The 13,162-nt window shown below is 40.3% G+C and overlaps 1 protein-coding gene across 1 annotated transcript; it reads left to right on the top strand.

The window, feature by feature from the left end:
• The first annotated feature begins 228 nt into the window (after positions 1 to 228).
• On the top strand, positions 229 to 12,635 carry TMEM165 (transmembrane protein 165). The gene is made up of 6 exons (XM_068941055.1): positions 229 to 450; positions 3,540 to 3,765; positions 6,319 to 6,494; positions 7,366 to 7,548; positions 10,558 to 10,663; positions 11,690 to 12,635. Exons 1-6 carry the CDS (start codon positions 229 to 231, stop codon positions 11,764 to 11,766), a joined length of 990 nt encoding a protein of 329 aa, XP_068797156.1. The 3' UTR covers positions 11,767 to 12,635.
• The last annotated feature ends 527 nt before the right edge of the window (positions 12,636 to 13,162 follow it).

The raw sequence follows: 13,162 nt of genomic DNA, 5'->3' as shown, positions 1-13,162 counted from the left end.
CGGGGGGGGAGCCGCGCCCCCTCCCTCCCTCCCTCCCTCCATCCCGAGGCGCCCGGAGGCCGTGTGGGCCGTTGCAGGAAGCCGTTGGGACGGTTGTGGGGCAGCGCGGCTGGTGCTCGCCGGGGAGGGGCGATGACGCGGCGCCCTTAACACGGCCTCGCCGCGGGGCTGCGCCGGGCCGGGGCTCTCGCCGCCTCGCTCGCTCCCTCCCTCGCTCCCTCGGCCGACATGGGGTCGCCGGTGTCGCCGCCGGAGGGCGGCCGCCGCGGCCCGGTGCCGCTGCCGCGCGCCGCGGCCGCCGGCCGGGCCGCCGCGCTGCTGCTGGTGCTGCTGGCGCTGCTGGCCGCGCCGGCGGGGCTGCGGGCCGCCCCGCAGGAAGAGCCCGGCAGGAACAAGGAGCCGCCGGCGGCACCGCAGCCCGCGGGCCAGGCGGCCGAGCCGCGGGCCGAGGTGAGACGCGGGGCCGGGTCGGGCCGGCGTGGGAGGGCGGCGCGGAGGCCGGGGCGGCGGGGAGCGGCGTTGTCCCCCCGGGGGCCGCGGCCGAGCCGCCCCTCGGCCTCACCCCCTCGTCCCAGGCGGCGAGCGGCCCAGGCCGAAGGCCTGGGGCAGCCGCCGAGCACGGCTGGAGTGGGAAACGAGTGCGGACGGCGAGGAGGGGCGAAGCGCCCGTGGGGGGCAAACAGAAAGCCAGGGGAACGGACCTTCTTCCGTCCGAGAAGGAAGCGTTTCCTTAATGCTTTTTTTATGTTATCAGGTAAAACGAGTTAAGAGTTTTCCAGAGAACTGATTACTTGCTTTGACCCCAGACCATTGGGCACTGTCAGCACACGAACGGCTGTATCTATGACATGGTCGTATTTTGTCCTTTCTACGATCTTCAGCAGTTTTGCTGCACATAATTGTTTCAAAATCTGGAAGGGGTAATTCGCATCGAGCTGAAATACAGTTCACTTTCAAAGTAGGCCTCTGGCAATTTGCAGAACTGTAAGAGAGAAAAGTAAGAAAAGATGTATTTTATATGAAAACAAGTTAACTTTATCTCAGAAACACCTTAGTTCCATGGGATGTCAGATTTAGTTTTCATTCAATGTCTGTTGCTGGATATGTCCTAAAAAGCGACATCCACCTTGCAGTCTCCTTGGGAAACTTCATGCTGGTCCGTATCTGAGCTTCTAGATACTGGTCAGTAGCTCCACTTGGCAACTGTGGGCTGGGATCTGACGAGTGGAGGCATGAAGCGTATGGCAAAGCAAAAGAGAACAGACCTCAGGCTTACAAAACAACATACCGTAAACGTCATTAGTGTTTTAATTTTAAATGTGAATTCCTACGGAGTAAACATCTCTCTAGACAAATACTGTAACAAGAAGAGAATACTTCTTTCTGTGCCAACTAGCAAATGATGGTAGAAAAATCAGGAAATTCAAAAGCGAGCTTTAACAATGATCTCTAGAGGGTTGCTTCTGTTGTATCTTAAGAAGAAGGTATTGAGAGATTGTTAGGTTTTCTTTTTTGAGTTTTTTATATATATGTATATAAAATAAGCATTTACAGGGGGTAGCTTATGCTAACATGAGTGTGAGCTGGTGCTGAAAGTCCCAGCCTCCTCTGCACCTCTGGCTACACATTCCCAACATCTGCCTTACAGCAACATGAGAAAGGCAATGGGAATGCACAGCCAGCAGATGGGTAGTATAAGTCTCTCTGATGGTGGCCTAGGTTTTAACTGGCAGGTAGTAATTGTGAAGCTGCCATCACTCTGGTCTATGTAGCCTGGAAGGCTTTTCACTTGTTGGATTACGTCAAAGGGACTATCAGCTGCCATTGCTTTATCTAAGGAAGCATCCCTGTTGCCCCATGTGCAGTTATTGAATGACAATAACAAAGCTTAGGTGATCATTAAAGAATAAAAAGAGCCCAGCAAATTCTTCTTTGTAAACAGCTCCCTGTTCACCACTTTGTTGAAGAATGCTATGTTGGTGATAACAGAATAATTGTAAATGTGAGGTAAAAGTCGGCAATTAGTTTTTGCCAATTTTTTTTTTTTTTTAAGTCAGAAGACTTCATATAGATAATCTTGTAAGATAAGGGGTATTGTTTTTAAGTGATCAATTTTTTCTGCTTTGGTTTTACAAAATATAAAAGCTAGCATCTTGTTTAGCTGAAGATAGAAATGGTTTGCTTACCCTACGGTTTTCTCTTTTCTGCTGAAAGAAAGAAATGTAGGGGTCCGTTATAATAAATGGATTTGAGACATCATCTGAGAAGCACAAACTGAGAAACCCATAAATTATTTTCTTATGATGAATTTTTTTAAAAGCTCAGATGCTCACTTCTAGTAAGTTAAGTTGGGGAGATGATGTTTGATACTGTGTTGGACAATGAAGCTTGACCAATTGAACTAATGTTTTTTACTGGATAAATATTTTTGTACTAAGCCATGTTTGCTTACATGTTGATGTGGGAGAGCTGACCTCTTCAGGTCTTTCTGACATTATAAACAAATGAAAGAATATTTTGCTGTGACTCGGAACCCATCAGTTATTCTCCGTATTTAAGATTAATTTATTTGTATTAAAACTATTTTAATTTTGTTATTGGGTTAGAGGCATCTATTGCCAGATGATCACATGGAGGACAAAAATCATTAACATACCACTTTATGTATAATACAGAACTTAAAAAGTGGTAATTATCAAAAAATATTTTATGACACTCTTTAAAGTGAGGATGCTCTGTGAAGAGGCTCACTTTACTAAACCAGTTGTAATCTGTCTCTTGCTCATAGATGTATCAAAACTAACTTTCTCAGCCTGTTCTGGTCAAGCATGTGAACGTTGAACTCCAGCTTCCTTGTTTTGGGTCTTGCTTTTGACTGTAGGTATCTTAATTTTTATAAAAGTAAACACTTTGATTAGTGAGTGATATTTGGAATGTACTGGTGTGGCTTGACCGATAGAAAGTCTTTGTGGTTGTTTAAAAGTAGCTCTAAGTGTGTACAAAGAAAGCTTAAGAAAACTTGCGTGAAATTTTAGCGTAGCATAGATGCTGGGATTCTGCAAGGGAAGAAAGTGATGGTGACAGTTTTCAAAGGACTTCATGTTTCTGCTAAGCTATCGTAAATGCCCAGTTTTAGTTTGAAGAGTTTAATTCTTAACATTCCTATCAGAAAACAGCTTGTTTGCTCAAGCTGCCGGCGTCATGATGTAAGTAGCCAAGGATTGTTCAAACAACAGTATTAGAGCTGAGCTGACGTTGCTTTCCTCTGTTTCATTGTAATAGTGATTCTTATGTTGTGGTACTAATTTGCACAATGAAGTACTGCTTTCATAATCGGAGGAAGATATTCTAGTTAAGTGATTGGAAATGTGAGGTAGATAGTAGCCAGTAGTAGCTAATGATTGCTAATACTGCATTAAATCTATATATTTAAAACGTCACACTAGGCAGTGGGATATAACAGGAGAAATACAGTGCTCATTACTTCCAGGAATTAAATATTCAAGGCTAATTAATTTTTTTTTCCCTCTCTCTTACAGAAGGGGTCTTCACCAGTTGCTCCAGTTCATATTGTCAATGAAGAGTCAACTGAAAAGACAAATTTGGGCTTTATTCATGCGTTTGTGGCTGCTATATCAGTCATCATTGTATCAGAACTGGGGGATAAGACCTTCTTTATTGCAGCCATCATGGCCATGCGATACAACCGTTTGACTGTACTGGCTGGTGCTATGCTTGCCTTAGGACTGATGACATGTTTATCAGGTTAGCACTCATTTTTGCTTACATGTGCTGTCTAAATAAGTATGTCCTATTATGAAATTAAGTTGAAGGCAGTAGAGCATGCAGTTTTCTGCTCTGAGAAGAGACTGAGGTTTTTTTGAGGGCTGTGGGACAGATCAGCATTTAGGCTGTTAACTAGTTAAGTTTACACTTCCTATGTTTCAATAGGAGTTTAAGGAAAAGGGGTGGAGTTGGAAGCCTGAACGTTTCCATGGATTTTTGGGCTACTAGATTCCTTTTTTATTTTTAGTCCCTATTCAACTAGGGTGCCTAAAGATAACGTAGGGGCGACTTCTTTTTTTCCTAAGGTGAAAGTCTTACTGTGATGACAAATTTCCCTTGGTTGACTTGCACCCATGTATGTGTTGCTTTTGACATGCATGAGGGTGGTTTGGATTTATACTGGAGGATGTGTAAGTGAAAGATTGCATTCTGTTACAATCCTTTGGGATCTAGAGTTTTGGCAGAGGTAAGAACTGGGAGGGAAGGGCACTTGAGGAACCTGCAGCTTTGGGTGCTTATGTAGCCTTAATTATAAAATGGAGCAGCCTTCAGGTATTTATCAGATGCAGCATAGACTTTATGGTATACATGCTCGCTTGTAACCGCAGCTGTTAAGAAATATTCAAAATAGCGTTCATTGGTTTATATGTACTGGAAACAACAGATTAACTGGCTTCAGGCTTCTTGGTGTTTCTCTGAATGTTCTTTGGGTGTGTAGCAATAATGGCAGTTGTAGAGCAGGTTCCATTTGCCCGGTATTTAATGAAAGCATTGTAAGAGTTTCTTCTGTTACTCGATGTAACATTCATTGGATCTTGTTTCACTTCTGCGCTGCTTGCTTCAGTTAACTTTCTCTAGTATCATAGGTGATACTGTATTCTGCATATCTTGCTTTCTTTTGTTCCCCTTCTGCCCATTGACTCTCTCTCTTTTTTTCCTTTTTAATAGGATTTCTTCCTTTGAGTCTTTGTTTCTTGATGTTTTTTCATAAAAGCTTTCTTTTTTAATTTATCCCCCAGTTTAGAGGCTCCCAACTATTTTTCCTATTCAGAAAAGAGCCATTTTTTTTTTCTCTCTGCCCTTGTTTCTTACAAGCTGTGTCTGGAACTTTCAGGGTATGGGGGGGCCTGTTTTTTTCCCACCTTGATTTCATGAACTCCTCCAACTTAAACTCACTAGCTCCAAATAATCTTTATTTGGGTGTTTTTTCGTTCTACGTTCAGAAAGTGACAAAGTAAGCTGCTTTAACATTCTGATTATTCTACTCCTACGCTCTGGATATGATAATGCTAAAGAAGATCTTTTTGTATACATCTTCTTTCGTTGCTTTACTACAGTACTTAGTCTTTAAAAAGAAGTTTAGTTAAGTTCTCTTGTTTTATTTGGCTATGCAACTGCTGCTATTATTCACGTGTGTACGTACCGTGTTTACTAATACTACAGCCAAATTTATTCCAGATTTGATAGTCTTACTTTTGGCAGTGGCAGCACAGATAAACTTCTGGATGGTGTAGTAACTTCTGAGCCCATTTTGAACTAAGAAGGTGACGTAAGAATGCACATATATGGTAATGTGCTTCCACTTAGCTAACTGTATGTGCGGTAAAACAACTGAGAAAGCTGTGAGTGCATGGTATAAACAGCCTTGAATGTTAGCTGTGGGGTTTTTAATTTCCTCTTATTTATGCAGATCTTCTTTGATCAAAAATACTAACTAATATCAATTTGCGGAGAAATCACTCTGTATTTCTTCTTCTTTGAGAACGAGAGCTAGTTTAATTTGTTCACCTTCAGTACCTGTAAAAGATGCAATGTGGAGGCAGTTTTTGGTCTTCATCTGGGAGGTTAGACTTTTATGCCCCTACCTGATTAATGCTTTTAAATTAAGGAAAGACCAAAGATGGTGACCTTACTGTATGTTTATTGGGAGTATGGGAGAGAAGTTGATTCTAATTTGTGGGTATTTGCAGTTGGCAAAAGAAGAGAGGCATGGATTCAGGCAACTCGATGATTTGTGGGTGTTGCAAGTAAATTTTTCTTGTAGAAAATAATATTCTAACTTTATCTGATAAATAATCTAGATCCGAAATAAATGAAAAAATGATTGGAAAGAGATGCTATCCAACATGTAGTCATCGATATAAATGGAATCAACTGACACAGACCATGACTAATTTAACAGGGTTTGCTAATCTAACCTGGCATGCTTGGAGAAAGGCAAGACTTATCTTTCCAATCAAGGATGACAATTTTGCTTCAACTGACTCTTCAGAATAGCAGCACGTCAACTTTACCCTGCTGTCCTTGATGTGTGCTAACAGGCTTCAGTTTCTGGTACAACCAGGAATGCTTTGAGTTGATAGACTGTTGTTATCTGGCAAAAATGTAAAATGATATGAAACTAACAAAAAATGAAGTCTCTAGATATCAGTGGATATTTGAATTGCAGACTTTGCTAGTGAGCATTTCTTAGATATGGGAAGAATAATTATGAGCCTCATATTTGAAATTACACATTTGTTTTCTTTTCAGTTTTGTTCGGCTATGCCACCACAGTTATTCCTCGTGTGTATACATACTATGTGTCAACTGCGCTGTTTGCAATTTTTGGCATCAGAATGCTTCGGGAAGGCTTGAAAATGAGCCCAGATGAAGGTCAGGAGGAGCTAGAGGAAGTTCAAGCAGAAATTAAAAAAAAAGATGAGGAAGTAAGTCAAACTTTCTGTGAAGTACAGTTAATGAAATAGTGAAAGCCTTGAAGTTGCAGAACTGCGTTATATTTCATGCCCAGGCTACTCAGTCATGTGTGTGACTAACAAGGATCTAACACAGCAAATGTGTAATAAGCTAGACAGAAGAGAGCCGCTGGAGATTGTTTCAACAGATGACTCCAGTTCTGTGGTATGCCTGTCTTGTCTGGAGAAATGCAATTTTCTCCATAGAATCTGGTTTTGAAAAAATTATCTACCAGCATAAAAGACACTAACACTTGCTCTCATCTCTCCTTTTATTTATCTTATAGTCAGGTAGAATAACAGATTTGTAATGTTGCAGCAAAGGTCTCTGTCACTATAGCCTTCTAAATGGACTGGTCCACTTTCAAGAGGTAGTGTGAAACATTCATCTTCTTTTAAGGTTGTTTTTTTTTTTTAATCGTTATTGTTCATTTTATCAATCCTAATTCGAAAGCCATCACTTAAGACTATCGAGATCTTAAGTTAATATGTTTCTAAGGGAATTTACAAGTAACAACTTTTTTTTTTTTTTCTTGTGAAGAGGAGAAGGAATCCCTGCTTTAAAAATAGGAAGAAACCAGTTGTTATTCCTGCTGAAACTGTGTAAATACAAGCTTTAAGATGGACAGTAACTGGCGGCTAGAGGTGATTACAAATAGAATATGTAGCTAGTCTTCTGACATGCCGTCTAATATAAACAGTATATGGATAATGAAGCATGGAGGCTTATAACATTTCAGGTGTTAAATGACTAGCTTTGCACTTGAAGTATTTGCTTTGGGTTGTTTAGGTGACATTTCTAATCTTATGGTATTTTTTCTATTTTTTTGCTTGTCCTCTCTAGCTTCAGAGAACTAAACTCTTAAATGGGCCGGGAGATGTGGAAACAGGGCCAGGCACGACTATACCTCAGAAGAAATGGCTACACTTTATTTCTCCAATCTTTGTTCAGGCTTTCACTCTAACGTTTTTAGCAGAATGGGGTGATCGTTCCCAGTTAACAACCATAGTCTTGGCAGCAAGAGAGGTGAGTGTTTCAGAATGCCCGCTGCTCTTTTGCCCTCCTTGGGTTGCAGATAAGCCAGAGAGACAAAATACCCTTGTTTGAAGTATCAGATTCACACCTACCGCTTTGCTTTGCCTTAGTTAATGTTACAGCTGCACTGAGACCTGAAAATAAATGCACTGAGATTCTGTATATTATTTAAACTATTGTTACATGATTAGGACTGCACTTAAAGTTTCTGAAAATAGTTGTTCTATATCATACAGTTGAATACAGTTGTTCTTTGTTACAGTTTTAAGAGATGTTATAGAACCTCTTTTCCTTTATGGCGTGAGGTAGATACAGTTAACACACTGAAGGTCTTTGAAAAAGACCTTCATCTTAACAAACTTTACTATTAAAGGTAGCTCTTTTAAAAAATGTAAATACGTTTGTTGCAGTGTATAGAACTAAAATAAATTCCAAACTGCTTTGGGGTAATGCTGTAAGTGAAATGATCACCCTCATCTGAAAAGTAAGGAGGAGGAGAAAGACAAAGGACGTAGTCTTCTTACTCGGCGAGATGATTGGAATGCATGCAACTGTAATACAGTTAAAGGAAAATTAAAGCCAATGGTCACCCTTTCAGTAAACAGGAGGAGTCTGCCTGCACTCTTTGCATGCGTTGAGATAATTTACATTTTTTTCCCTAGGACTCATGCTTCTCTTGGCGTACTTGTAGACCTTCTATAGGAATAAATCAGTGCTGCATAATGAAAGAGACTATAATCCGTAGGAACCTCTTGCCCTTTATTACAAAATAGGGAAGGTGCTTAGAGCAAATGAGGCTGGGAGCAGCGGAAAGAGAGAGAATGATCTCATTGTTCAGGCACTTAAATGCCATCTTGGAAAATTAGGAAATATTGCTGCCTTTGCCAGAGTTTTTACGTGGTGCTAGGCAAGTTGCTTATGTCCATCTTTTCACGGGTAGTTGTTGACTTCTGCTCTGCATTTTCCGCGTGTCCCATCAAAAGGTGTCCATCAGACCCTGGAGTCTGATTTGTAAAATGTTGCGTGTTGCAACTAAAGACAATGGGTGCTATGCTTTTAACATATACATGCTCAGCACTGGGGGAATAAAAAAGCGTCTGTCTTGGCTTTCAAAATCAATGAATGATTTTGATTTGGATCTTTTTTCATCTTATCTATGAGATTAATTTGTACTCCTTTGTTTCATAATTTATTCAGGTAAATTCTTGTTTGTGAAGTACTAAGATACCTATCCGGAATATTGCAGAAATGCTACGAGGAAAGAAATTATCTTTTTATTCTGATTTGAATAGCGTAGTAAATCACTGACCATATGGACCGTTCTTCAGTGAAGAGAAAACAAAATACTATATGGCTGCTCATTAAGTGAGTAGTATCCATCCATCCATCACAGTGGATGAAACAGGGCTCCTTTGGAGAAAAAAGGGTGATAATTTAACTGTCTTGGTGCATATACAAGGGGAACAAATTAAATCTGTCTTAATGAACTTCATCCTGACAGCACTCCTTGAGAACTTGATTTGGCTTCTTTAATAGTTTCTTGTGTATAAGAACTGTTCATTTGTCAAAGTCTTTGAGAAGGAAAAGGGAAAAGAAATTCCATCATGTCATATTAGACTGACTTTGTCTTGGCTGTATCAGGGCGCTGTTCCTACGGAAGATACACGCTAACGCAAGCAGTCATAAGTTGTTGTCTTCCAGGGACAACATTAAGGGATTGGCGGGGGGGAGGGGGGAGATGCACTTTTTGCCTGTGGGCTTTACATATAATTACTGACAGCGGATAAGTGAGGAGGTCCAGGAATACTTGATTCTGTTCCAGATTCTGGAGGTGAATGTATTCTGCTAGGTACAACTCTTCTGCTCTCTCTCTTTTTCCCCTTCACTTGGAATGACTGCTGTCGTACTCCATCAGCTTGCTCCAGGCATAGGCTGCTTAGATCGTCAGTTGTTTTCCGTCATACTTGCTAGCTTTCCTCGCTGTCTTGTAGTTTTGGTTGTCTTGATCAGGCAGTTTTGTCCATGTCTGCTTGGGATCAGATCACTTCCTAAATAAAATTTCTGTTTGGCTTTTAGAGACTTCATGCATTCCTCATGTGAAAGCAGCAGCTTTTACTCCCGAGGCAAAAATCTCACTTAATTTTCTGAAGGAGAGATTTGCAGGGGACTCCACTTTCCCTAGGTTATCTCTGTAGAACAGAAAAGTGCTCTTTTTACCTTACTTTCTTCATCTTTCTTTAGAAATTTGTTTTCTGTTTCTAGTGCCGAGGTTCTCTGTTTTTTATGAGGCGTTTAATATGTATGCTGCCCCAAACTACATAATTTATAAGGACATGTGAGAAACTTGTTTAAATAGATTTATTAATGTATTGATTAGAAATTCTTTATGTAATGATGCAAAAGCTGTTGTTGATAATAAATTTTGAAAGCAGTTTATTCTCTTCTGGGACTAAATTCTTTCTTTCATACTTCCATCTTTGGTTGATATTTTGGGTAGAACACGAGCCTGTGACGCTGAACAGAGGAGCTGGAATGTCTTGGCTACTGAAACTTTGCATTTGCAGTTCTTTCTTTGTTGTTGTTCGTTTTTTGTTTTTTTTTTCCCCTTAATAATTAGGTTGGTATTCTTCCAACTGATGCATGCTTTTGTTTCTCAACAGCTACCACCTTCCCTTTCGAGGCTGTATAATTGTTTAAATACAGCAGAGTGATTTCTGAATCTATATTTATAAACCACTTGAAGATGCTTCTTGGTTGAAACATGCCATATGTTCCTGTGCTAGTAAGATGCATAGTCCCTCTCGCTAGCTGAGGTACGCTGTTACTGTTCTTTAAGGCAGTGATTGATAGTGGAGCAAAGTAAACAGCAAAGAACATTCCACATGCTTGACAGTGTGTAACAGCAGTCTGTGAAATCTTGGTTCCTTCATGGTAGGAGGCTGTTGAAAGACGAACAGGTTTTCAACTGTGCTGATGTTTCACTCCTGTGTTTTTTCTCAGGATCCCTATGGTGTGGCAGTAGGGGGAACAGTGGGGCATTGCCTGTGCACGGGTTTAGCAGTTATCGGAGGGAGAATGATAGCACAGAAAATTTCTGTTAGGACTGGTAAGTGAAAATTCATTTCTACCCAAAAAATATTAATGCTAGTAATGCCTGTGATGTAAATGACTACATGCTTGGGAGCAGTTAAATATGGTGATTTCAATACTAGAAGTATAGGAAGGAGCTTAAAAGTTGGAGTGTCTCTTGAATCTTTTGTAAATTCAGTTGGGTTTTTCAGTTTGTGGTTTTTGGCCTCCTTGCTGTGCCCCCCCCCCCCCGTCATTACCCCCCCCCCCAGTCATTAACTAGGGGTTACTTTGTACTTTTCATAGGGCTGCTTGCGTCTCCTGCAAGGCAGGGTGCTGAGCAGCTGCCCAGCCTCAGTGTGCGTTGCTGCTTTGTGTTGCTCTTACCGAGAAAAGGCCAGGAGTTCAGCCGTAATTAAACCTGACAGTTTACTCGATTTACTGTGATTTAAGGAATCAAATGCTACTAATAAGCCCAGCATGGTTCTTTGGCCATAGAAATCTCCTTATTGGGTCAGACCAAAGATCCATCTAGCCCTTAGGTTATTTAGAGAATAGCATAAGAATGGGGCAAATACAGTGATACTTTCCCAGAATACTGTCCCACCTTTTGGCAGCTTGCACCTCTGCAAACAGTTGACACTCCTGGTGTTTTCAATACTTCAGCTACTTTAAACTGTGCAACAAATGCTAACTAGTATGTCCCTTTAACTGACGAGTTGCTCCAGCATGAGAATGTTATAAACTTATTTACACCCATACAGCCAAATATTCCATGGCAAGAATTAGCCCCGGTTTTATACTAGCTAAATTAATACAAGTAAAAGTAAGCTTCCTTCTAAGACCAAAATATATTCTTGTAAGTACAGTTAGACAGTAGCATTACACTGAAATCCTTACACTGTTTGAGCTAGAAATAACATCCAGTGTTTGCGATGTAAAATTGAAAGTACAGTTGTTTGGGAATCAGACATGATTAAGATGGAACTCTGTAATGTATAATGAAATATATTTAATTTGCTCAGTATCTAATTTTTTGTTGATTTATGTTTTTCTTTTTCAGTGACAATCATAGGAGGCATTGTCTTCTTAGCATTTGCATTTTCTGCACTATTTATAAGTCCAGACTCTGGTTTTTAAATTTTTTTTTTTTCCATCATTGCAAAAGAACAAGGATTGGAAGCGCTAAGCAGCTATCCTTGTGCCTTCTTGTATATAATGTACAGGATTATAGTTAAACAAGCACTGAAGATGAGACACTGTACTTTTTATAGCAAATGGTTTGAGGGATTGACACGTTTATGGACAGTTTCTGCAGTGGAGATCTGCTCATTGTCTGGTTTGTGTATTCTGTGGTACCTGCTCCCTTGGTGAGATTTGAGGAGTTTTCTTATTTGCTGAATCTGGCTCAGTTTTGAGGATCTACATTCATAAATATTGAAGCTTCCTGTTTTCTTCCTCTGTTACACATGGCTACCTTTCCTGTTTCCTCAAGCGCTTATTCTTACGGCTGAGTAAACAGCCCTCTCTGAAGAGGCCCTGTTTTGTTCCATGTTGCTCAACAGAAAGTGTTAAGTAGAAAACTTCTGACTCTCACCTCCAAGTTCTTCAGAACCAGGATGCATCCAAGGCTGGATAATCTAAGCAACAAGAAACCTAGGAGTGGTTCCTATACCGCTGAGCGGTTGCGCCACCAACGGAGAATTTTATACATTTAAATTAGAGGGCAAACTTCTCCATCAGGGATTTTTATCAGGAAATTGATGTGCGGTGATTAACAACGGTGTTCAATAGGCAGTCTGTCTGGAGCTAATATTATTTGACTCTCTCTCTCTCTCTCTTTTTTATTTTTTTTATTTGAAAACAGTGAAGTATTTGGAAAGTAAAGTGGTCCATTCCCAGGATTGAGCAATAATGGAATTCTTAGACTTAGATGTGTTCATATTTTCCTTTTAGAAATAGAGATGTAATCTGGAGGAGTATTAATAAAGCATAGTGTCTCCATTTGAGTTATTTTCAGTATTGTTTTTGATTATTCTCATAATTCCTTTCATACAGGCTAAAATAATGATTTATACTTAAGGTGATGAAAGTTTGCTAAACTTGTTTCAGGTATTGTTATAAACACCAATTATAAAGGCTTTATGAACTGATAGCAAGTTGACAACTTAGGTTATATGGGTTACTGAAATACATGCTTTTCCTCTGCTGTTCAGTGAGGACCTGGGTTCTGAATTAATAGCTTGGGCAACCCGCTAAGATTTTAACTTTAACTAAAATCTTTTAACAAAGATTTGAATAGCAGAGGAAACGCATGTATTACTTGTAAAGTAGAAGATAGGGTTTTAATATTATGTAATTTGCCTTATTGAAGCTAATGTAAGATGGAGGGTTACAAATTAGACTGCTCAATTTAAAGCCCAAGAACAGACCATTCCCTAGTCCTTCTCTTGAATTTCTCTGCCAAGAAACACCCCTTAATGCCAGATTTCTCTAAACTGCAAGACTGCGGCAGCTCCATACCTTTCAAGACACA

Source organism: Struthio camelus, chromosome 4 (genome assembly GCF_040807025.1).
Source record: "Struthio camelus isolate bStrCam1 chromosome 4, bStrCam1.hap1, whole genome shotgun sequence".
NCBI lineage: Eukaryota > Metazoa > Chordata > Aves > Struthioniformes > Struthionidae > Struthio > Struthio camelus.
The sequence above is the reverse complement of the archived record's forward strand: the minus strand, read 5'-3'. Positions and strand labels throughout refer to the sequence as shown.